This window comes from Myxine glutinosa, chromosome 11, assembly GCF_964187855.1.
Source record: "Myxine glutinosa chromosome 11, kmMyxGlut1.1, whole genome shotgun sequence".
NCBI classification, from domain to species: Eukaryota; Metazoa; Chordata; class Myxini; order Myxiniformes; family Myxinidae; genus Myxine; species Myxine glutinosa.
Genome location: NC_136271.1, coordinates 4599020 through 4624527, shown reverse-complemented (window position 1 = coordinate 4624527; position 25508 = coordinate 4599020). Strand labels below are relative to the sequence as shown.

The 25508-nt window shown below is 44.9% G+C and overlaps 1 protein-coding gene across 2 annotated transcripts in view; it reads right to left on the bottom strand.

Annotated features, from left to right (window-relative positions):
* Window positions 1–988: 988 nt before the first annotated feature.
* MPHOSPH10 (M-phase phosphoprotein 10) overlaps window positions 989–25508 on the bottom strand; it is a 41503-nt gene continuing 16983 nt past the window's right edge. For both annotated transcript variants that reach the window (XM_068130076.2, XM_068130077.2), the window contains exons 4-11: window positions 23258–23348; window positions 22809–22950; window positions 22646–22713; window positions 18961–19098; window positions 7355–7465; window positions 5981–6088; window positions 5574–5843; window positions 989–1318 (exon numbers count right to left, since the gene is read on the bottom strand). In XM_068130076.2, the coding sequence (XP_067986177.2) occupies window positions 1166–1318; window positions 5574–5843; window positions 5981–6088; window positions 7355–7465; window positions 18961–19098; window positions 22646–22713; window positions 22809–22950; window positions 23258–23348 (1081 nt within the window). In that variant the 3' untranslated portion in view covers window positions 989–1165. The remainder of the gene's footprint in view (window positions 1319–5573; window positions 5844–5980; window positions 6089–7354; window positions 7466–18960; window positions 19099–22645; window positions 22714–22808; window positions 22951–23257; window positions 23349–25508) is intronic.

Here is a 25508-nt window from a genome sequence, read left to right as displayed (position 1 = left end):
GTGTTTATGGGTTTTCGGGGTATTTTGTGTTTTTGGGTCTTTAAGGGTCTTCAGGATATTTTGGGTGTTTGGGCCTATTGGGTCTTCATGGTCTATAACAGTCTTCAGGATCTTCTGGGTGTTTGGGGTCCATTGGGTCATTTCAGTCTTTTGGATCTTCAGAATCCTTGGGGGTGTTCGGAGTCCATTGGGTCTTCATGGTCTTTTCAGTCTTTAACAGTCAACAGGGTATTTTGGGTGTTTGGGGTCCATTGGGTCCTCAGTCTTTTAACTGGTGGACAAAGTCATGTTCAAAGATTGCTCATTAACCTCTCCCCCCCCCCCCCCTCCCACACCCCCCCACTCGAATCCATCCTAAAGCACTACCCAAAGCCTTTAAAACCTACCCTTATGACTGACACGCTGACACACTGACACACTGACACACACACACACACTGACACACACACACACTGACACACACACACACACACACACACACACACACACACACACACACACACACACACACACACACACACACTTTTATATGGTAGATTTCGTATGCAGCCTGAAGCTGCTGGTTGCATCATTGCTGGGAGCGAAGCTGTGCCAATGATGCAGTGACCCCCGTTTCCAGTCAGCTGGTACTCACTTTTCCAACCTCCGAAGGATGGCGAGCTGAGTCAACCCACCTGGTATTATTTAACGGCACGAAAGAAACTCAAAAGTCAAGACCATAGGATATCAAGCCAGGCATCTTAGCCGTTAAGCCAACACCTGGCTTATGAGGTCTTATAACAAACTGCTCTCACCATTTTGCATAAAATAGTGCAAAAGGGATTGCCTGCAGCCTGCTGGAGCTCCTCAGGTGGGCTGTGAAGGGTTGCGGGGGGGGGGGGGGGGGGGGGTGGAAGGAGGGGCGGCGGAAGGGATAGAAGGTAGAGAGATGTGCCGTGAAAGGTTTTACATCACATGCCGAGATACAAAATCAGGCTTCAATCTCCTCTCTTTGAAATTCTTTTTTAATAATAATTTAAAAAACAGGGTCGGATGCTTTACATGAATCAATGAAGTCGACAGTCATATCGATTACAATGGGAACACCTGAAAAAGGCTTCTTGTGCTGAGGTCGCCAAGGTGAAAGGGAATGAGGGCTACTCTGAATAATGGCAAAATAAAAAGGTCACAACTTCAGTTTGGATGCTTGAAGATGCTGCTTTTCATCCCTGTTGCGCTTCTTTCCTTTGGGCTCTTTTTTGTTTCCTCCTGTACTATTCACTTCTTGTAAACGTGCAAAGAACGCTTGCGAAGAACGTATCGAGTTTGCTCCACTGTCCTGTAAAACAGACATAGTTACATGGGGTTATATAAACATCTGTGGCAGTCTCCCCCGCCCACTGCCAACCGACCCCAACAAATATACAATTGACAATCGACTTCCGTTTCCGGTTCCCCGGGTGTGGTTGTGTGTCGTCTGAGCTCGTCCACGTCGATCAAAGTTAAATTGTTGTTTTTTTTCTCAAAGTTAAGTTGTTTTTTTATGTGTTTGTATCGACTGTGTTTCTGGTTCAATCGTGTTTTGCATTTCGTGCACAATTGTGTATTAGTCAGTCACTTTGGTCGTTCGTGTTTTGGGGCCTGGTTAGCCTCGAGGCCTGCCCAGTCGCGTCGTATGGTCTTTTGTTATTCACGTTCGATCTCTCTGGATTTTTTTTTCTTTTCACCCCACACTTTTTCCCTAACCTCTTACTCTTTGTTTGATGTCTTAAATACAAAAATTTTTTTTTTTTTTATAATAATAAGAATTAGCTTCTCTCCTCGTGTTCTTCCCGCCCCCGCCCCCACCCACGTGTTCTTCCCTCCCCCGCCCGTGTCCACGTGTTCTTCCCTCCCCCGCCCCCGCCCACGTGTTCTTCCCTCCCCCGCCCCCGCCCACGTGTTCTTCCCTCCCCCGCCCACGTGTTCTTCCCTCCCCCGCCCGTGTCCACGTGTTCTTCCCTCCCCCACCCCCGCCCACGTGTTCTTCCCTCCCCCGCCCCCGCCCACGTGTTCTTCCCTCCCCCGCCCCCGCCCACGTGTTCTTCCCTCCCCCGCCCACGTGTTCTTCCCTCCCCCGCCCTCGCCCACGTGTTCTTCCCTCCCCCGTCCCCGCCCACGTGTTCTTCCCTCCCCCACCCCCGCCCACGTGTTCTTCCCTCCCCTACCCACGTGTTCTTCCCTCCCCCGCCCGTGTCCACGTGGCCTTCCCTCCCCCGCCCGTGTCCACGTGGTCTTCCCTCCCCCGCCCGTGTCCACGTGGTCTTCCCTCCCCCGCCCGTGTCCACGTGTTCTTCCCTCCCCCGCCCGTGTCCACGTGTTCTTCCCTCCCCCGCCCGTGTCCACGTGTTCTTCCCTCCCCCGCCCGTGTCCACGTGTTCTTCCCTCCCCCGCCCGTGTCCACGTGTTCTTCCCTCCCCTGCCCGTGTCCACGTGTTCTTCCCTCCCCCGCCCGTGTCGACGTGTTCTTCCCTCCCCCGCCCGTGTCGACGTGTTCTTCCCTCCCCCGCCCGTGTCCACGTGTTCTTCCCTCCCCCGCCCGTGTCCACGTGTTCTTCCCTCCCCCGCCCGTGTCCACGTGTTCTTCCCTCCCCCGACCGTGTCCACGTGTTCTTCCCTCCCCCGCCCATGTCCACGTGTTCTTCCCTCCCCCGACAGCTCAAAGGATGGCTGAGATATCGCCCGGAAAAACAAAAAAGAAAACAAGTACAGATACATTCAAAGTACACCTCCCCCATGCCAAATACATAAATAGCATCCAGTACTCGGCATTGCCGGGGTGCCTCCGGTGCCCGGTGATACCGCCGTGCAGCACATAGCGACGGTATTGGGAGGGAGAGGTGTACAGTAATTGATTGATTAATTGCATAATTAATATCAATAAATATTAATCCTAAAATAATTTCGTAATCAATTGGCTGACAGCATACCTCATACCTCAACCACCAGTATTCCATCTGAATCTGTAACTTTTTGAAAACCAAGTCATTAAACAAAAATAAAAAATGATCGATTAATCAATAAATAATAAATCGCTTAATTAATTCATCAATAAATCAAATCACGTGGTCATTGTCGTGTCCAAATATCAGCTTCCAGCTCAAAATGTGCTTGAGATATTGCCCAGATGAGAAAGTCAATAAATAAGTATTTAATGAATCGATAATAATCAAGTAATTAATTTATTGATTCATCAAAAAACAAAAAAATACTGTTTTTGCCAAAGCACGTGCTCACGATTATGCCAAAATTTGAGCTTTCTATCTCAAAGGATGGCTGAGATATCGCCCGTACAAACAAGAAAGAAAACAAGGTAACTGTGGGTGCTCCTGGGAGATCAATCACAATACTGTACTTTACTGTACAGGTAATCTAAGCAGAAAAGACAGATTTTTGGTCTCGAATTTTGTGAGGCTAGAACGTATCTCTGACTGACATGTTCAAAGCTGTTCACCATTTGCAATTTCGCCATTCACAGTGATATACAGGAACGTAACCCGACGCACGGCAAGGTTTTACTGTACATACTTACACCAAGCTTGGTCAAAATCGCATCACTGGTTTACAAGTTAGCGCAGTAACAGAATTTCTACCCAATGGGACCTCTGACCTTTTGACCCCATAATGAAATCGATTTATCTTTACATCATGATACATAGTTGTACCAAGTTTGACTTGGTTTCCATCAGCCGTTCTTAAGTTTTTGCGGTAACAAAAACCTATTACAGACTGACCTTTGACCTCTCAACTTTGCATCATGATGATGATGATGATGATGATTATTATATCAAGTTTGGTGAAAATCCCATCACTGGTTCACACGTTTGCTCCAGAACAAGATTTTTTACCTAACGTGATCTCTGATCATTGACCTTGTGACCCCAATCTTATCAGTTCATCTTTACATCATTATACATACCTGTACCAAACCAAGTTTGACTTGCATCCCTTCAGCGGTTCTCAAGTTATCGTGGTAATGAAAACCTACCACGGACGGACGTTCATCCCCCTTCCCCACACTGGCATAGTGCCATACATTTGACCAGATTTCTTGCAACCACATCTGTTTATGCAAGCCCCTTTCAAAGAACATGTGATTAGGGTTGTACAGCCTTTCACGGGTGGCTTCAGTGTCATGAAGTTGGACTGTAACTTGCCCTCAACTTCAATCCATCCATAGTCAAGAGGGGATGGGACATTTGGAGTCACCTTGTCTCCATAACCATTATCTCATAATGAGCCTGCTGGATATGCAGTTTGTCAAAGCAGTTTTGTTTTGAGGCTTGTAGGAGACCAAATTTGTCACTTGCCATAAACTTTTCGAAAAGCACTACAAGGAAGCCATCTTAAGTGTCTGCAGCACCACTGCTGCACATCTTGCGGATGAACTGCTCAGCAGCTTCGATTGTGCTCTGGTCAAGATCACCTTCTCTGAGGTTAGCAAGTGGGTCATGACTCTCGAGAAATGTTCTCCACACAGTCGTCTTTCCTTGCCCATATAGATAAGACACTGTCACTGCCTGTTCATGCATGAAAGCCTAAAATTCTGCTGTGTGTGATGTGAGGGTAAAATGGTGTGAATGCAGTCCTGATTTAATGAATAGGTACATCAGCTTCTTCTAGGTCCCACATTTGAGCAATGGTATGTCAAAGTACAGGTTCGCGTAATGAGCCAGTAGGAGCAAGAACATGTCAGTATCAGCTTCATCGCAAGAGATACCAATGATTCTGAAAGCTTTGGTGTTGACAGCGTGAAGTCGAGCTAGGTTTGAGGCAGGAGCACCAGCCCAGAGGGGAGAGCAGAACTCCATCAAGCTGCGGATTAAAGCTTCGTATGTGGTGAGAAGCTCAGAAGTACCCAGAAATGACTTCGCACGACGGAGGATGCCCAGTCGGCGACTGGCTTTGGAGGCCAGCTTGGAAATATGGTTTTCCCAGAAAAGATCATGGCAGATAGTGAGACCCAATAGCTTGAGAGACAGAACTTCTTCAAGAGGATTGGTGAGAAGGTAGGTGGGAGAGTTTTCCAGACGGTTTTTTTTCGGAGAGACATTGTCAGAGTGTGAGATTTGTTAGGATTGAAAGACATGTTCCAATTGTGTGACCGGTTTGTGATTGTGTCCAGGTCTGCAGAGAGTGAAGAGGCTGCTGTTTGCCGATCTGAGGGTTGAGATATGGAGCGGCAGAGAGTGGAGTCGTCAGCAAAAAGATAGAGAGGATTTTCCAGAGAGTTGGAGAGATCATTAATGAAGACCAGCAAAAGCACAGGACTCATCCTGCTTTACCTCATGCTATAATCATCCAACATTCAAGAAGAACGTTAGGATCTTTTTCTGTTCTCTCTCTCAAACTCTCCTTAAGTAGCCCCCACCTCGAGTGTACTTTGGCCTTCTGAAGAGGAACGTCCGTAAAAACAAACAAATAAAGCCACAAGAAATACAATCTTACAACTAGTTATATTACGAGAGAAATAAAAGGATGCAAAATTCTTAAGGAACAAATTACCAAACTCGTGTTTGAAAATAAAAATACAAACCATGAAAACAATCACCAACCTTAAGAAATGTTGCTTTCCCATCACGAGCGAGTTTTTGTAAGCGCACGGTTTCAGCTTTCTTATCCACCTTTTTCCTTCGAACCACACTTTCCTTGTCCTCGGGCTTTTTATTCTTCTCCTGTGCCCGTTTCTCTCGATTTAGCTGCTGATTTTCTCTCTGCAGCCGTTTCATGTGACGAATCTTCTTCTTTCTCCTCAGCGCACGTTTTTTATCAGTCACACACTGCTCTGACTTACCCTTCATGTCACCTCCACCACGTCCCTTCTCCTACACGTCAAAGCAGAGGGGAAGCAAAAAAATAACAAGCTTGTTCTTTCTGTAGTATGTGTGGCTTTTCCCACCGCAACGAATCTGCCTTGAAATAATGTAGCTCAACAGGCCATGCAAAAGGGTGTCTGTCTCACCTTGACCTCCTCTGGTGCCAGCAACGCTCCATCGCTTACATGCTCGGGAATGGCCTCTTCCAGTGATATTGCTGGCAAGTTAGAGACCACCTTCACCTCAGGCTCAGGCTACAACAATGAACAGAACATACACCAAGTAAGTGATAAATGAGGCGGTAATCAAATTCATTTTCTTCCCCTGATTATGAAAACCTTAAATTAAAAAGATTTAAAAAAAAAAAAAAAATTAAATTAAAATTATTACAATTAAAATAAAAAAAATTAAATTAAATTTAAAAAAAAAATCTAATTTATTCTCACATGCAGCTCCAAAGTACAAACAAGAAAGATGTCGTGCATAGCATGATACTTGCAAAATCTATATAAACAATAGTTGTCATGGAAACAGCAATTTGGTCATTTAGAAAATTTGACCTACCAAGTGTTTTACACGATGGAATGTTGTGCATAACAAATTTGGTTGATAGATTTTCTAAATGAGGAGTAATAGGAGTTTTGCATGTTTTGAGATGGTATTGACGTTTGAATAGTTTTGACCACATTTTACTCACATAACATGTGTACAAATAAGCTGTGTAAGTTTAAATTTGACATCTTGAAAAATTCGAGGTATGGCAATAATAAATTCACAAAAAGTCCCATTTCACTATAATGTGGTGAAATTGTTGTCGTGGAGACTGTTGATGTTCTAAAAAGGTTAAATTGATCGTTATGATTTTTGGTGAACCAATTCAGTGCCCCAAAATGCAAAACCTGTTCAAATGTCGTCAATCGGATGAAAATTGATAATTTTATGCAACTTTGACCTTTGATCTTAAAAACGATACGCCTCTCGGTTTTTGGTTTCAGTGATCCAAGAGGCAAATCAAGTTCAAACCAGCAGAGTACCCACCCTCCGGTTGAGTGGAGTTTACACATTATTTGCTCAAAATACACCGACACCCCTCACCTCCCCCAACCCCTCCCTCCCACCGTTTTGACCCCTGTGACCATACCCAAGTTCCCACCCCCGAGGGCACTAACTGGGGGTCAAATCCAAAAACTCCTTACATATTTCATGCATCACGCATGTTGATTGAATATACAAAGTTTCATTAAAAAGTGTTTAAAATGTGCCCATAATTACATTGTTTGGTATTTGACCCTTTGAGTGAAGAGGCTGCTGCGGGGCCAAAACCTACACTGCTTTTGTACCTTCTTGCCGTGTGGTGACCATAACTACTAAGTTTGGTGAATGTCTGCACAACCATTTATGAGATAGCGAGACGTACAGATGGAGCCGATTACAAAATCCCCCGGTTTTTTTTCAAAAAGCATGGAAAGAATGATTTGTACAAAGGTGCAATCTGCAGCTCATTAAACACTGATGCACACCGGTTTTGGTGTCAGCTGGAAATTCGACAAAGTATCCAGTTTCAAGAAAAGAGAGTCCATCATCTTCTTCACTGCCTTATGTTGTGGATTTTCTTCCTCCTGTTTCTGTTTCTGTTGTACATGAAAACAAATAAAAGTCAATTTCTACGATGTGCACATTCAAACGTGACAGTTAAACGGGACAGTCGAAGGCTGTGGCTTCCTGCTCATTTTATTTCAAACCATACATTGCACTAAAAATACACCAATTCTCTCTAAATATATGCATGACCCTTTTAGTATCAAAAACTTGGCCGTTCTCCACCAAATTTTACATACATTGCTGAGGCAACTGTGAGCTGGTCAAGGGCACAATTTCAATTGGCCCCTTGACCCTCTTTCCTCTCCTCTCCACCCCTCCCCCCCCACCCCACCCCCCACCACCACCACCACCACCACCCACCAGTGGATTGTGTGAAGCAGATTAGTCACAAGTCACAAACAAGTCCAAATTACCACAATTCGATCCTGGATGTAGTGGTTGACTAACACTCCAGAACACTGAAGTTTCTCCAATCCATTGGCCAAATTGAATGAATTTATATCTATGATTTACCAGAAGTCAAATGTTTGTGATTTACGAGTAAGAACGTTTTTTGTAACTTCTAAATCCAAACAAAGTTGAACTGCAATAATTAATTGGCAACAAAGTATCAAAGTCAAAAATTCCAAGATCAACATCAATCAAACAGTGTTTAATTGAGTAGGAATCTCCCGCGATGAAGCTAAATCCAAGGGCCTTTCACTCACTCACCGCAGGCAGGTTGGTGGTCTTTCCGTCTTCTACCGACTCCTCTCTGGCCTTGCCCCCCCCAGCTCTCTCTGGTCTCTGTCCCCCAAATATTCCTACAGGTCGCACAAGATCTGCCTGCAACCCTCTTATGGTTAAACTGCCAAAATCAAGACTCTCTGCTCACCTTCACTCCTTCATTCCTCTTTTCTCCCGCCTCTGGAACAAACTCCCTCACTCCCTTCAATCCCACTCCACCCTCCAGGTCTTTAAAACAGCTGTTCACCACCATCTCTTATCTTCCCCCATCCAAAACCTTGATGTTTTCTACCCCCGCTAATTTCACCCCAAATCCACTTTTTTGAAATACCAACTTCTGTCCTGGAAGTCCTTGGTGTCCTTGTGTTTTATACTTCTCCCACCCCCCCCCCCCCTTCCCACGCCTCCTCCCCCCAAGCCCTCTCCCTCCCACACATCTCCCTGCTCTCAAATGTTGTGTTTGTGTGCTTCCCCTTCTCTCCCCATCTTGTCTTCCGCTCCCTCTTTTTATATATTTTGTTTGTCTGTTTGATTTGTTTGTGAAATAAATGTTAGCTCTTTCACGAGCCTCAATTCTGTATACAAAAAAACAAAAGAACAAAAAAAAAAAAACAGGTTGCTTCATTTTAACTTTGAACTTTGTCGGACACCTTGCTTTTCAAAGATTCCTCACAATCTGAATCTTCACAGGTTCGAATTATGTCGTTGGGCAGGAAAGGGAATAATTACACAATGTTAAAGCACCGTTGAAATGGCACGCTCCATAGCCTCGTTTCCACGAGCAGGCTTGGAACCTCTTCCAACTGGACGCAAGACGAACCAGAATCGAGATCCACATTAGCATAAAAGAATGCCAAATCAGTGGTTTTTAACTCAAAGATGGTGAATTGCAATAACAGCTGTACAGACAGAAGACATGTGGTTGCTGTAATAATCAATTCATCTATACATATAATAAAATGTCACTGTGTCAGTCAGTCAGTGTGTCTCCTCCATAACCCCAAAACCATGAAACAGGGCGGCCTGAAACTTTGCGTGCATAATGAAGGAACTCCGAGGGAGTGCAAGAATTAAAAGTGCGTATTTGGGAAAATTTAAACAACCCTTTTGAAGATAATTAATGGCTTACCTTCATGAAAGGCTTACCATTGGTCAGCCCAACATCACCTTGCAGGAGTCTTGGTTGCCATTTTGTTTCGGCCTATTCAAACATGTCTTGCCTTGGAACCATGATCTCCTCTCACGGAATAATTAAAGCATATATAACTGAAGTCTGGATTCAGATTTGTGGATCGGAGCTGGTGGACTAAATAACTACCAAAATCTGGAGTGAAATCTGAAAATTTAAAGAAATTACCGACTCTTATAACCAAGTGTAGATAAGCATAACTATTTACGGAAGACTATGCTCCCACCTTCTCCATATTCAGCAATTGTGACGTTACTCTGAGCTCCCAAGGTTAATCACAATGGAAATCTATATAATTGGTGAGATGGTGAGCTCAGATTGTCAAATAACTCTTACAATGATCAGTATTAGACAGGCAAAGGAGGGGTCATGTGACTTATTATTCAAAAACCAAAAATAGTACAAACACTGCTGTATAATGGGTAAATGGGGAAAATAACTGGTCAAGCTCTTTTAGTTATGGACTCGGTAATTGCTGATCCACTGGTCGCTCCTGACTCCAGTTCAGGTCCAGCACCCTAGTCAGCTCATCCACCGCCCTGTCTGGAACTCTGCTCTCCGTCAGACTCCTTGCTGAACCCAGATAGACTAATCGCTGGCTGATGACTACCTTTTATCTGTCTGGAGAGGGGAAAGGCTAGATGGGGATCGGTATTCACGCCCCGCCTCTTCCAGGCCTATCTGCCTGGCGCAAGGTTCATGCGCCTCCCCGTTTGGGCCTGTCGCGCGTGCCCATTGGCCCAGGCGAGCCTCTTGCTGACGTCATCCTCACTGCAAATTTTTTGTGCTCGTATTGTTCTCAGTGGTGTTCGAACTTGGTCACGGCTCGGAGCTCCTCACTTAGCATGGGGTGGACATATTTTGCTGTGCATTTGTGGTGCGAACGTGCGCCAAGATCCCAAGTGGTATGGCAGGCAAGCGGAGGGTCGTGGCTGTTGTAGAAAGTTATGGGGAAGTTAGTGCACCTTTGCGCTTCCCGTCAGCAGGGTTTGAAGATGGTGGTACAATGGTACATGGTGCTTCATCGGCAGTATCTCCCTCGTACTGCGTAGCCGCTGCTGGCAGTTTTGAAGGCAAAGGCAGGGTCGTGGGTGTTTGAAGGGGTTGTGTGGTGAAGGTCTTGAATCTGTGTGACTGTGGTTAAGCAGTTCAGGTTGCCTCTTGCTGACGTTGGGTGGTTGAGCATGGGTGGTTGAGCGTGGTGGCTAATAAAAGTGTGAGGTGGGTTGCTGTTTCTTGTTGTAGAGGAAGGCAGTTGTGATATCGTGATGTGGAGATGGTCAAGAGCGGTTAGTGGTGGTTGGTGCGGTTGCTTATAATTGGTTGATGCGGTTACATCAACTGTGATGGTGACCTTTGGAAATTGGAACGGGGATTCAAATGGTTTTTTTCGTGATATGCAAATGATATGCAAAAATTGCCGCTTCCGGTCTTGCCGACGAGGTTTCCGTTTTTTCGAAGCTGTCCACGCTCTCCACACTATCGAAGTTAAGTAATTGTTTCCATTTGTATTTTCGTCAACACTATTTATTTTATGGTGTGTGTACGTATAGTGTGTCCCCAGGAAGATTCTCAGTGTTAATCTTTCATACCTGTATGAAATATCGTCGGTTAATTCGTGTCGTGTCTTTTGAGGCCTTGTGTCCGACCGTGTCCGACCTTGTCGGTCCAACCGTATCCGACCTTCAGGCTTTGTTTTTCTCTCAGCGGTCCATCTATTGTGCTCCAACTACTTTCGTTCTCAGTTTTTTCCCAGTCTTTTCACCCCATACGTCCTTGTTTAAAATCTCAACTCAAAAACAAAAAAAACATTTCCTTCTCTGTTCTTATTCGTTTATTCGTTGTTCCTATTCGTTCGTTCGTTCTTCGACCACGCGTTTCACCCACATTTCCCCAGATAGTTTTCACTGTTAAACTTAAAAATGTTTAAACTTTCCCCTGAAGTACTGTATTCTATAGTGTATTATAACACCTTTTTCTTCTTCTTCTTTAAAAGGTTGCTTTCGACTTCCTCACCAAATCTATCCATTCCAAAAAATTCCATCTCTTACAGTGCCTCTTTCATACATTCCCGAAACTCTGCTGCTCTCCACCCCCCCCCCCCCCACCCCCCCAGGAATACCTCTGGCTACGGCTTCCCCTTCGCTCCCACCTCTTGTTCATATGTTTGTTGTACCGTCCACCAAACAGTGATTACTCCATCAACATCTCGCTGTCTGATAATATGGACCAACTTCTATCTACTCATCCAAACTCTCTCTCTCTTCCTCATATGTGGTGATTTCAATTGTCACCATGCCAGTTGGCTAGGTGTGGGTACCTCTCTCACCAGCCTCAGCAAAGGACTTCTGCGACTCACTGGGACTGACGCAATCTGTCAATTTCCCGACCCGGATCTCAGTCAACGGAGCATCTTGTCTTCTGGACTTGGTTATGACTAACTTCCCTGAAAATGTCTGCTGCTCTTCTTCTGCTCCAATCGGCTCATCTGATCATGTGCTTGTTAAAGTGGACATCTGTCTGACCATTCTCACAGAGCCTCCTCAGCCTCGACGGGTCTGGCATTTCACTTCAGGCCAACTGGCACGGTCTTCAAGCAGCCATCAATTATCTGGACTGGTCTCCCATCTCCACCGCCTTTAACATCAACTCATCCTGGGAATACTTCCAAAGTAAATTGCTCTCTCTCATGCACAGATTTATCCCATCTCGTCTTCAGTTGTCATACCCTTCCTCCCGTCCATGGTACACGGATTCTTGTGGTGAGGCTGTTGCCCAGAAACAACTTGCCTTCGTCTCCTGGAAAGCTAATCCAACGGAAGGAAATCTCATTTCCTTTCACAAAGCCCGAAACAAGTGTCTCCACCCTCAGGAGAGCCAGGAAACAATATCTCTCCGTTCTCAAGACCGAACTCGCCTGTCTGTCTCCCTCTTCCAAATCCTGGTGGCGTCTGGTCAAATCTGTTTCTGGTGTTTGTTCCCCCTCCATCCCCTCCCTCACCTCAAATGGCTACACAGCTGACTCCGCACGTGAAAAAGCTGATTGCCTCAACTCTGTGTTTGCCTCTAAATCTTGTGTCCCAAACCCATCCCTCTCTGTACCCACCGTACCCAGTCGTACCCAGCTGCTCCTGAACTCCGTGTCCTTTCCTCCTGACAAGGTGGAAAAGTTTCTGTCAACCCTCGACTCTGATTCTGCCACTGGACCTGACGGCATCAGCCCACGAGTCCTAAAATCCTGTTCTTCCACTCTTTCACTCCCTCTCTCTGTTCTCTTCACCCTCTCTTTTGCTCAAGGTCATCTGCCATCTGCTTGGAAATCAGCCAACATCACCGCTTTACACAAAAAAGGTGCAAAAACAGATCCTAGCAACTACAGACCAATCAGCCTTCTCCCAATTATCAGCAAAGGCATGGAATCCATCATTGCTTCGGATATGAAATCTTTCCTCTTCTCCAATGGCTTGATCTCTGATCATCAATTTGGTTTCAGACCTGGTCACTCTGCTCTGGACATGCTGCTTCTGCTGTCTCAACAATGGATGGAGGTCCTCAATGCCAAACAGGAAATTAGAGCTGTCGCCCTTGACATATCACATGCCTTCGATACTGTCTGGCATCCCGCTCTGCTCACCAAACACTCCTCCTTCGGTATCCATGGAAATCTCCACGCATGGCTGGCGGACTTCCTCTCTAGTCGTAGTCAACGTGTGGCCCTGAATGGGTTTCTCTCATCTCCTCTTCCTGTTCAGGCTGGGGTTCCCCAAGGCAGTGTTCTGGGCCCTGTGCTTTTTCTGGTCTTCATCAATGACCTCTCCGACTCTCTTGAAAATCCTCTCTATCTCTTTGCTGATGACTCCACTCTCTGCCGCTCCATTCCTCGTCCCTCAGATCGGCAGTCTGCAGCCTCCTCACTCTCTGCAGACCTGGACAAAATCATAGACTGGGCAAACAAGTGGAACATGTCTTTCAATCCTGACAAATCTCACACTCTTACGATGTCTCTCCGAAAAGACCGACTGGACAACCCTCCCATCCACCTTCTGAATAATCCTCTCCAAGAAGTTCTGTCACTCAAGCTTTTGGGTCTCACTATCTGCCATGATCTTTCCTGGGAAAACCATATTTGAAATCTGGCCTCCAAAGCCAGTCGCCGACTGGGCATAGTCCGTCGTGCGAAGTCCTTCCTTGGCACACCTGAGCTCCTCACCACATATAAGGCTTTCATCCGCAGCTCAATGGAATACTGTTCCCCCCTCTGAGCTGGTGCTCCTGCCTCACACCTAGCTCGTCTTCATGCTGTTGAAACCAAAGCATTCAGAATCATTGGAATCTCCCGCGATGAAGCTACCTCCGAGGGCCTTTCACTTACTCACCGCAGGCAGGTTGGTGGTCTTTCTGTCTTTTACCGACTCCTCTCCGGCCTTGCTCCTCCAAGCTCTCTCTGGGCTCTGTCCCCCAAATATTCCTACAGGTCGCACAAGATCTGCCTGCAATCCTCTAATGGTTAAACTTCCAAAATCAAGACTCTCTGCTCACCTTCACTCCTTCATTCCTCTTTTCCCCCGCCTCTGGAACAAACTCCCTCACTCTCTTCAATCCCACTCCTCCCTCCAGGTCTTTAAAACAGCTGTTCACCACCATCTCTTATCTTCCCCCATCCAAAACCTTGATCTTATCTACCCCCGCTAATTTCACCCAAAATCCACTTTTTTGAAATCCCAACTTCTTTCCTGGAAGTCCTTGGTGTACTGTGTTTATACTTCTCCCACCCACCCCCCCTTCCCACGCCGCCTTCCCCCAATCCCTGTCCCTCCCACACATTCCCGATGTCCCTGCTCTCAAATGTTGTGTTTATGTGCTTCCCCTTCTCTCCCCATCTTGTCTACCGCTCCCCTTTTTATATACTATGTTTGTTTGTCTCTTTGATTTCTTTTTGTGATAAATGTTAGCTCTTTCACGAGCCTAGATTCTGTATACAAAAAATATATGTAAATAAATAAATTTAAAAACCTCTATTTTTCCTGCTTTGCAGTTGTTGTCCCCCCCCCCCCCCCCACCCTTCAGTTGTTCATTGAGGACAATTGTATATGCATATATATGTGTATATCTATAACAATAAAAGGCTGTGTGTGTGTGTGTGTGTGTGTGTGTTTCTTCTCCATAACTCCAAAACCATGAAACGTAGCAGCCACAAACACTGCAAGCGTACTTCTCGGCCTCAAAAAGATTTCATGCATGAAAACTGTGTTGGGGTGTGTTTTTGAAGATAATTTAAGCTAAATGGCGTACATTCGGTCAGCCTGCATTCAGTTCGCTCAGCTGGGGGTTATAATTCCGCCATTTTGTCCGCTCAACTCAAGTACACCTTGCCTCAGAACAGGTCGGTTTCTGTCCAATAAAGCTTCATATTTGCGAATCGCTGAATTCCTGTATACATCGCAATGCTTATAAACACCTGTGTTTGTGCCTTTATTTAATTTCCGCCCACACATTAAAACTAAAATGTGATATGCTCTACGACTGCTAAAAAGAAAAAGCGATGACATCATAAATTTATATTCTCTAATATAATTGTTGTCTAGATCACGCTCAAGAAATTTCAAACTGATCAGACTAAGTGTTGTCCCTGTCGAAGTTTTGATGTCATAATTAAGGCACCAATGACGTCATTGTTAACAATTATTCCACATATGGAGTTCTTTACAATGAGCCACGTTTCAACGTTTTTTGGTTTTTCCAAGATGGCGCCTGTACCACGTGACCTGTGATGTCATAATTATCATTAAAATATTCTACAGGAGGAGGCACTCCTATTCACCGAGTTCCTATTCACTAATCCACTGATTGGCGTGCTGATGAGGAGGGGAGTGTGGTTGAAGCTGAAGGGAAAGGTGTATGCTGCATGTGTGAGAAGTGTTATGATTTATGGGAGCGAGACATGGGTAATGAACGTAGAGCAGCAACGAAGGCTGGAAAGGGTGGAAATGCGAATGGTTCGGTGGATGTGCGGAGTATCGTTGAGAGAGGAAGACAAATGATGAATTGCGAAACATGATGGGAATAGATCCTGTGATTGATGCTGTGAAGAGGAACAGGTTGAGTTGGTTTGGTCATGTGTTGAGGAAGGATGAAAGTGACTGGGTGAGAAGAGTGATGGAAATGAATGTAGAAGGAAGTAGAGGACGGGGAAGACCGAGAAAGACTTGGCTAAAGATGGTGGAAGAAGAAATGCGGGCAAGGGGGTTAACAAGGAGAGATGCAGAAAATAGGGCAAGATGGAGAAGATTGTCATGGGGACCGCAAGGCTAACCCCCGCTCTAGCAGGGAAAATGGCCTTAAAATGCATGTTGTTGTTGTTGTTGTTGTTGTTGTTGGTGAGGCGCTCCTATGGTGAAAATTTAGTGTCCATCAGACCAACAGTTGCAGAGAAAAAATTTCAGGCTGATCGGATGAAGCGTTGTATTGTCGAATTATGACGTCATAATGAAGGCAATGATGACATCATCATTAACATATCCTTTTCCCCATGGGGAGTATTTGACAATGAGCCATGTTTCAATTTTTTCCATGGAGCAGTTTCAGAGATATAGAGGTGCGAAGTTTTTCCAAGTTGGCGTCTGTGCCATGTGACCTATGATGATATAATTATCACGAAAAGTTTACAGGCGGAGGTGCGCCTATGGTGAAAATTTCTGGTCAATCAGACCAACAATTGCAGAAAAAAATTCATACCGATTGAATAAAGTGTTGTAATAGTCTAATTATGATGTCATAATTAAAGTACCGATGACGATCATTAACATATTGTTACGTTTGTGGGAATGTCAATCGTTTACAAAGCATGCAGATACAATTTGTGTCGTTTTGGGTGTATTGCGTAGAAATGCCAGGTCAGCTGTGGGATCCCAAATAGGACCTTTTCGTATTTATTTTTCCTTTTTCTTAAAGTTTACTTCATATCCACTCCCTTTACACCACATAATTTTGACTGTTGGTGGTGGTGCACAAAAACAGCATTGGAAAGGATTCAACCCTTTTTATTTCAAGCAAGAAAGTGCAGGAAAAGAGAAAGAAGAAGAAGAGCATCTCTTGGTGGTGCTGTAAAAAAGAATCCTTGCTCGTGGCATGAATAGCTTGGGCGTGTTGGTGTGAAGGGCTCGATCTCTGAACTACATGAAGATTCAGTGTGCATGAAGGAGGTGGACAAAAAGGAAAAGAGCGTATTCTGTGGAAAAAAGGCGCTTCTTTGGGTCTTTGTGGAGACTATTGGGGCTTCATGCTGTGAACGGGCTCGGCGTGTGCTACATGAAAGTGTTGACCTGGATGAACTTCCTGAGGGATTTCACGCTGTGTTTCACGCTAGATGAAAGCTGTGTTGCATGAAGGAGGTTGACAAAAGGGAAAGGATCAAAGGAGAAAGTAATCGCAGAGCGTGATGACTGGTCCATTCACGTTTGTTCCCGCCAAGCCCAGCTCTGGTGAGCATCGACGGAACTGCTCTTCAAACAGGCCTGAACCCCATACCATTCCCTCCCTCACAGCCCGTTTCATGTGAATTCCCTGCGAATATCGTTTTTTAAATTTGCTTCCCTTTCCTTGCCCTGGGTTTGATGGAGGGTCCGTGTGTGTGTGATGTTGTGTCGGCCTTTCATATTGGATGTATGTGGCCTGTGTTAATTAATTCAGTCTGTCATTATTCATTGTCATCATTAATCCCTGGTGTTGGGCTAGTGGCTAGGGTGCCAGCTTAGGATCCTGGGTTCGAATCCCGGTCGATCGCTGAATTAACGCCAGGGGGGTTGACTCAGCCTGTCATCCTTCCGAGGTCGGCAAATTGAGTACCAGTTCACTGGTAATTCCCTGTTTGTCGTAAAAGGCGACAAAAAGGGTTGGCGGGCAGGAAGGGCATCCGGCCGTAAAATATTGCTTCAAAAAGGCGACCAACAAAAACAACAACAACCACGGTGCCCGAAAAAGGCCAACCCCCACTTTGTGGGGAAAAATGGCCTCTAAAGGTGTTTGTTTTTGTTTTTTTTGTCATTATTCATTAATCAAGTCCGTCGTCATACTTACGTTTTGCTTATTGTATTGTTTTGCATTATGTGAAGTAAATTGATTACATTTCATTTTGTTTAATTGACATTTTTCGCATCGGGTTGCAAGCCTCCCCTGAGCTGCCAGTGTGGCAGTCAAAACTCAAGAGCTTCTACTCCTTGCACTAAACCAACCGTTCAAGCTTTTAAAAACCGCCCGGTCAGCTTTTGGGCCTTGGCCCGGCGGGCTGCGGATAGGACCTAGGGTCGCTGACATTACTCACCCTGTAACACACTTAGTCGTGAGTGATGTTTGGGACTCTAGTCCTCATCCCCATCACCCCATATAATATCTTATTCCCCATGGGGAGTACTTGACAACGCACAATGTTTCAACTTTTTCCATGGAACGTTTTTCGATTTTTCCAAGATGGTGCCTGTACCACGTGACCTATGATGTCATAATTATGATTAGAAAATTCTACAGGAGGAAGCACTCCTATGGAAAAATTTCATGCCAATGGGACAAACGGTTGCCGAGAAAATGATTTTTTTTTAAAATGCAGACACGCACGTGAGTACGCCACGCGTACGGACGCAACCGAATGCCCAACTCTGCCTTTCGCTTCGCGAGCACAGGGTAATGATGATATCGCAAGCGAAACGGTAACCGCACGCCTAGAGGGCGATCCGCAATGCAGATTGGCTGAGAGCTCACAATTTTGTGACACGGTGACAGCATCACTCCGAATGTAGTGTGTGCTCGGTACATGCACCAAATTCAAACAGATCCAGAGATCAGGCTTGTGAAAAAGTTCCCGAGATGGTATCGTTCGTGTGGAAGTTGTGTTTTGAGTCGAGAATGATCAATTTAATGCTCCATATTAATTATATTTTAGTTTGCAAGTGGGTAGCATGTGATGAACGTTTTTGAAGGGATAGATTACGGCATATATATATATAACACAAGGAGAGATGCAGAAAATAGGGCAAAATGGAGAAGATTGTCATGGGGACCGCAATGCTAATCCGCGCAGGGAAAATGGCCTTTAAAATGCATGTTGTGTTGTATATATATATATATAACACACACACATACATATGTTCCAGCCCAAACACTCAATGGTGAAGCATCACTTATAAATTCTTCTCCGATTCTGATTCAGATCTTCGCTAAAATTGAAACAATTCTTCATTGTCAAACACCCCATCTAACGTCTCCACCAAATTTTGGCCAAATCCGTCCACAACATTTTGAGATATCCTGTTCACAGAAAAACAGACAGGGGTGAAAACATAACCTCCGCCCACATTCAGTGGCGGAGGTAAAAAAAATCTGCTACGCGCATGGACGGATGGATGGACGCAGAGCCAGAAGGACAAACCAAAAACAATGCCTCCAGCCCCTTCTGTTTGATGGATGTTGACACTCGTGCAAACATTCATCAAATTCAAACAGACTTGTGCACCGAACCGACAGGCTGTTAGGATAATTTACACCCCTCAACCCAGAATATGGGCAAAGTGTAAACTTACTCAGACAAGCTCGAAGCGATTCCCCAAAGCTGGTTACCTGCGTTTGTTTGAGAAACTCCTGTTCATAGATCTCAGCGAGGCTCAACTTGCTCTTCTCTTCATTCAAAACAACCCTTTTCTTGAACTCTGTCGCATTTTCTTTTGGTTTCTCTTTTCGCACAACATCGTCCCAGGCCTGCATGACATGACAAGCATACGTGCGTGCGCAAAAAAACACACACACACACACACACACACACACACACACACACACACACACACACACACACACACACACACACACACACACACACACACACACACACACACACACACACACACACACACACACACACACACACACACACACACACACACACACACACACACACACACCTCTAAGAGAAGACGAAAAAAAACAAACTCTGCAACCATACAATTGTAACCTTCAAGAACAGACTGTGAAAAAAAATTATTGAATTAAATATTTTTGGAAGTACAATAACAGTCAATCCGCGTATTAACTAACCACAAGTCCGTCCAGTTTTTACGGTGTAGCCCATTGGGCAAATCCATCTAGAACAGTGTTTGTCTGTCCGTATGTATGTATGAATGTATGTCTCCTCAAACGTACACCAATCAGGGCTGAGAATCTCGCCACATGACAGGGGTGATGTGATGTCATTACGGTGGTATAACGGCTGACTCCACACACCGCCATTTTGATTCCTATGCCGTTCAGGCCGGACATATCATTGAACTTGTCATATATCACAATCTGCATGCTCTACCTTTATGTTTTTCATTCAGTGTGAAACACAAACAAACTGATCGTTAAAATAACCATCAAATATCAAAAGCATCGGCGTTACTGCTCTTCCAACAACACGGTATGTATAGGCCTTAGGCTTCATGCCTCACCTTCAAGCTGCTTCAGACAAATTAAGCCCAGTTTCTTAATACAGTAATATCGTTTCAGTAGTATCGTTTTCATAACAATAATAATAATATCGTAAATATGACCATAACACTTTAATCCCAATGTCGTGAATGCACACTGCACAGTTAATGGATTGAAGTGGTGTATGGTTCATGAATCAATGATAAGCGGTGTACGGTACTAATAACCGTGGAAGTAAGGAATTCACCTCGGTTTTTTGATAGCAATATCATTTTCATAATAATAATGTAACATTAATGTTATAGTAAATCTAATCGTAACACTAATCCCTTCGTAGTGACTGCAAAGTTACTGGAGGTTAAAATATATCTTCTATACATAAAAGTAGCGGCAGTTTTGTGTCCGTCTGTCACACTACGTCATTACGTCTATGATGTCATTACATCTATGATGTCATTATGGCGTACGATTGCTAACTCCACCGACCGACGTTTTCATTTATATGCCATACAGGCCTAACATGTCGTCGAAGCGGCTGAATCTGCCATGTGTTTTTACACACGGACAGCTGCACATTGCAGCAAGTACAGTAGGAGACCCACTCGATCTGCGCATCTTTGCCAACCAGAGTGAATTCCAGATAAGGAGAGGAATGCGGGCCGACTAACCCACAATGTTGTTTATAGTGAGATCATATAAACTCAGGAGCAGATCGAGAGTGAAACTTGGAGGGTTAATAGCTCCCAAGAACATGTTGCTTTAAAATATTTTTTTAGTGGACTAAGAAAAACTTTAAACAGACAAATACTGTTGTGGTTTTTGGAATAAAGGCAACCCCCCTTTTAGTTAGTTGCACCACAACATGTGGAGCCTCGCTTAGTTAGTTATCTCTTATTAAATATTAAGTATAGTCTCCTTCCCAGTGTTAGTATGCGTTGAGGCAGGTAAAGTAAGGGTAGGCCTCATTGGAGCCTGGAATGCCATGTGATGGGCCGAGGACAAGTCAAGCAGGCCCGAGGGAGGAGCTGAATGGCGTGGCTGGTAAGCAGCAAACAGCCAACGGGAGCTAAAGGGGAGTGGCCAATGAGAACTAAGGGGAGTGACTGACGAGGGGCTATCACGACATGTGACCCCCGGCGGCCAGTGGAGGCCTTTGGAACATTCTGGTGGGACTCCGGGGACTATAAGACCCGGCCCGGACCCCCGAACGCGCTCTCTGGAAGGCGCGCGCTCTGGCAGGACGACCTCGCTGGATTCAAACTCTCTGCCCCCGCTCTCTCTAGCCCAGGACTCTGAACATACTCTCGTTGGCCCTGTACTCCGACGATCTCCCTGCCTGGACTCCCTGCATGTGTGCTTCGCCTCGCTGGCTTCGGGACATGCTGCGTGGATTCCCGTCCGTGCACGACCGAGGTCGACGTCCCTGCCGCGAACATCCTCGAGGGGAACGCCCAACAAGCCGTCCAGGGCGAGCTGCACTAAGCGACCGCGCTTGGTGTGCGTCCTCTTCTTCCTCCCCTTCCCCAAACGAGTCAGAGGACCCTTGTCTGGGAAACGTAAATAAGGACTGTTAAGTTTCTCTTCTGTGTCCCTTTTCTCTCACCAGTGTACATTTGTGAATAAACCTGTGCTTGTTTCCAACTTGGCCGTTTTCGTCCCTTCACCATTGGCCTCGCATTGCACGAGTTAAAACCGCTTGATCAGCTTCATAGTAATTAACGGCATGCGTTACGCGACACGCAAACCGCTCGGGCATATCAGACCAGTGTGACTCGTGTGAGTTCCAGCCCCCGTCCTGGCGGCGGCGTGTGTATCGAAGGTACTCGGGTTGTGACCGGAAACCCTTCCACGCGCTCGCTGCGGGTTTGGCGGCTGGAATTGCTCAGCAATCCGCCACCACGAGTGTAGAGTGGGTTGCGGCCTCGTGGACTCGAAGCTCGAGGGGGAGCAGGGCTTAATCCCCCCTCAGTACGTCGACGAGCTCGAGATCCACAACAATACTTTAAATGCACCTTTGATAGTTCACTAACATATACATTACAATAAACGTTAGCTATATGTAAAAATAGAATTACCAGGGGTAGGTAGGCTATATGTAATATGTACATGCTATGTCAGCGGGCCGCAGCCTGGGGGGCGTTTGGGGTTTTCCGGGGGTCATGAAGGGGTCATAAATAGCATATCAATTTGTTGAGCCCATTTTTAGGAACCTAACAAAGGTACACACCACACACAGTATTTTGTTCGCGTATGCGCGTACGTCACGACCCCCAGGTTAAGAACCGCTGCTATATGTAATATGCAATATCTATATGTAAAAATGGAATCTCCACCCAGGTCATACTATCCTCTTCAACTAAAGTATCAAACAAGCCAGGCTACGCCGCTGTTAGACTTTCGGTCTTGTTTTAGAAGACACCATCTCCTTACTAGATGGACGTTGGCTCCCAAACGAAGCTTATCTAACCTTTTGTCAGGTGTTGTTTTTCGTCATGGCAGATCAAAATCCAGCTATTGGGAGCAGTATCGAGGATTTGGATTCCATGAGTTTGGAAAACAAGTAATTGTTAAGGAAGGTAGCACATCACGATCACATTACCTGGAAAACCTCAGCTGGCTGGTGAATGTCCTTCAGCGAAGGGGTAATTTCCATAACCCATGACGCCAGCCAACAATGCCCTCAAGACAACTTAAGATGGGCATCAAAACGCTACTGTATAATGAAAAGGCAGCGCTGCCCCAAATTCCTCCACAATGAATAGGGCGAAAAAAAAGTTTGAAGATCGACAAATATCAGAATTCTAAGATGTATTATGTTCTAATCATTGGGCATAAAAAATACCTTATCTTTGATCCGCTGGCTTATCATATCTTCCAGCTTAGTAGTCGTCTGCTCAGTGATCACAGGAGCTGCAGCAAGCCACCCAGAGAACAACAAATTGTTTAAAAGAACAATTTTTTTTCCAAAAGTACACAATTCCAACATGTTCCTGAACAATGCTTACCCATGCGTACAGCGTGGTCAAATAGTAGGCTCTCTTCCAAAAGGCCATTCTCCGGACGCTGCTCAGCAGTCGTCTCGCCACGCAACTGCCAGGGTCGTTCAGCCAATGCCTCGGTCTCCAGCTCCTGGATTCGATGTCGGATCTGCATGGGACACAACAACCAAAGGATGTTCCATATCTGTTACACGTATAATGCCAATATAAAGGATGCACATCGACAGCAAAAAGCGTCATGCTACAAACAACTAGTGAAGGTCAGGTCTTCTGTGTCCAAGTATGAACATTCATCAAAAAATATATTCTGAGCAATAAAGAATAAGAAGGACTGGACCATAACTGAAGAATCATCTAATCAATAAAAATTAATAATAAAAAGACCTTCCTCATTGAAGTACAAAGTAAATACCAAGCAAGTTTCAGGAGTGTTGGGTGTGCCTTCAAAGTCATACTTTTTCTTCGGTCTTCTCAAAAGACGATTTCCCCTTTTGCTGTCCCTTTTTGTCAGCTGAAAGATGTACACCAACTTCCTGCTCACCACACCTGTTCAGGAAGTTGGGTGTTGAGAGCCATACATGCATCATTGTCTCATCTCAAGCAAACATTGGCTTGTAGATTCTGCACGACGAAAGAATGCTCGGAAAAAACCTTTGAAGGACTCACGATAAATCACCGATCAAGTGCCGCTACACCAGTTGATATTAACCAAACATAATGCAAAAGGTTCATTCACTCATTTTATATGCAACCCATGGCATCATTGCTGTCGGTCACATCATTGCTGGGAGCATGGCTGTGCCACCGATGCAGTGCCCCTGGTGCTAGTTTTGCCGACCTTGGAAGAACGACAGACTGAGTCACACCTGGGGTTATTTAACGGCATGACAAGGACTAAAACTTAAGACCTGAAGATTTCAAGCCAGCCAACTTATCCATCAAACCAACACAGGCTTTAGGCACTCAGGTAGAGAGCAGACCTCCACTAGGCTGACCAATTTACATTTTGTATCCCACTGATAGGCCATATCTGGATTCGGACCTGAACCACTTGTTCTTGTCACCTAACCAACGCAACTCATCAACCTAGTTTTGTCATAATCCGGCCACAACTTTTTAAAATATCATGCTATATATAGTTTTTGGCCCAATCTCTCAATGGTGAAGAATCACTCAAAAAATTCTCGGATCCAAATCTTCATCAGGATCTTCAGCAAAATCGAATCATTTCGTCCTCGTCACATACCCAACATCTCAACCAAATTTCGTCCTAATCCGTCGACATATTTTTGAGATATCCTGTTCATAGACAGACAAACAGGGGTGAAAACATAACCTCCCATCCACCTTCGGTGCCACAGGTGGTAAACTTGATGAACAGAGTTAAATTGATTTTTTATTTTAATTTAAGATGAACAGAGTTTAATCAAATCAATGGAAGGGATGTGTGAGCAGAGGCAGCTGGGACTAAAGTAGGCCTTGCTTGGCATGCACTCCAGCTTAAGTTAGAGTGCATTCACATACACGGATTATTCTTACGAGTCCTTACAGATCGCCAACTCGTAGTCAATCGCAAGCATCCGTAAATAACGGAAGATGATTTTTGACATGTCAAAAGTTGTTGCGAGTTGTGACGAGTACCAGCGAGTTATTTACGGATGCTTGCGATTGACTACGAGTTGGCGATCCGTAAGGACTCGTAAGAATAATCCGTGTATGTGAAGGTTGCATTATGCAGCCAATTGTTTTCCATAATATGAACTCCCCCTCCTCAAATATGGAGGAAAACTCGAATAATTACTTCTTTTAAACAAAAATTATCCTGTTGATGTAACAACTAAACTGCCACTAACACACCAGGTTTCCAATCAATGGGGCCTGTCCTTAAACGCAACGAAGAGCTTCTGCACATGCACCAGCGGTCATAAGGCGGACGTTGTATGACCTAGCAGGATTTTATGCACTCAAACAATGTTATCTCCAAGAATGAGCAAATTATCTTCTTTCCAAAACAGATATTAGACACTGCTGAAGATAAAAGAATTGGATTTTCATCTTCTGAAAATCATGACCAATTCATTTAATCATCGAAACGCCACCGATTTGACGCAAGCTGTATCATCCACAACCAGGTGATCAAGAGGTTTGTGCCAGCATAGTCTTTCACCATGTTGTGGGTGTTACACCATTAAATCTACTAGATCGCTGGCACACCTCCCGAGACCCAAAATCAACACAGCATTAAAGTCAAATACCACGTCGATTGTACCTCGGTGAATGTCATCTACACGATCACGTGCGCACTGTGCAAGATCCACATGATTGGTGAAGCCAGGCAAACACTGGGCGATCACTTCCTGCTTTTTATTCACTTCATTTAACTTTATTTGATTTTTTTTTTTTTAAACTTCATTTTTAACTTCATTTAACTTCACTTCATTTAACTCTATCCTACCCCTTATCTCTCTCTCTTTCACTTCTCCCTTTATATTTTGTATTCTTCTCTTATTAATCATTAGGTTTTCGTTTATTCATCAAATGTCTTTCTTTCACTTTTTGTTTCTTTCCCTATTATGTTCCCTTTTGCCCCAGTACCAATCCCCTCAACCTTGACAATCTGTGTCCACATGCATCATTTTCAATCGAAGCACAAGTTGGCTCACTCTTCCCCAAAATCAATACTCATACCTATCCCGTGCTCCGACA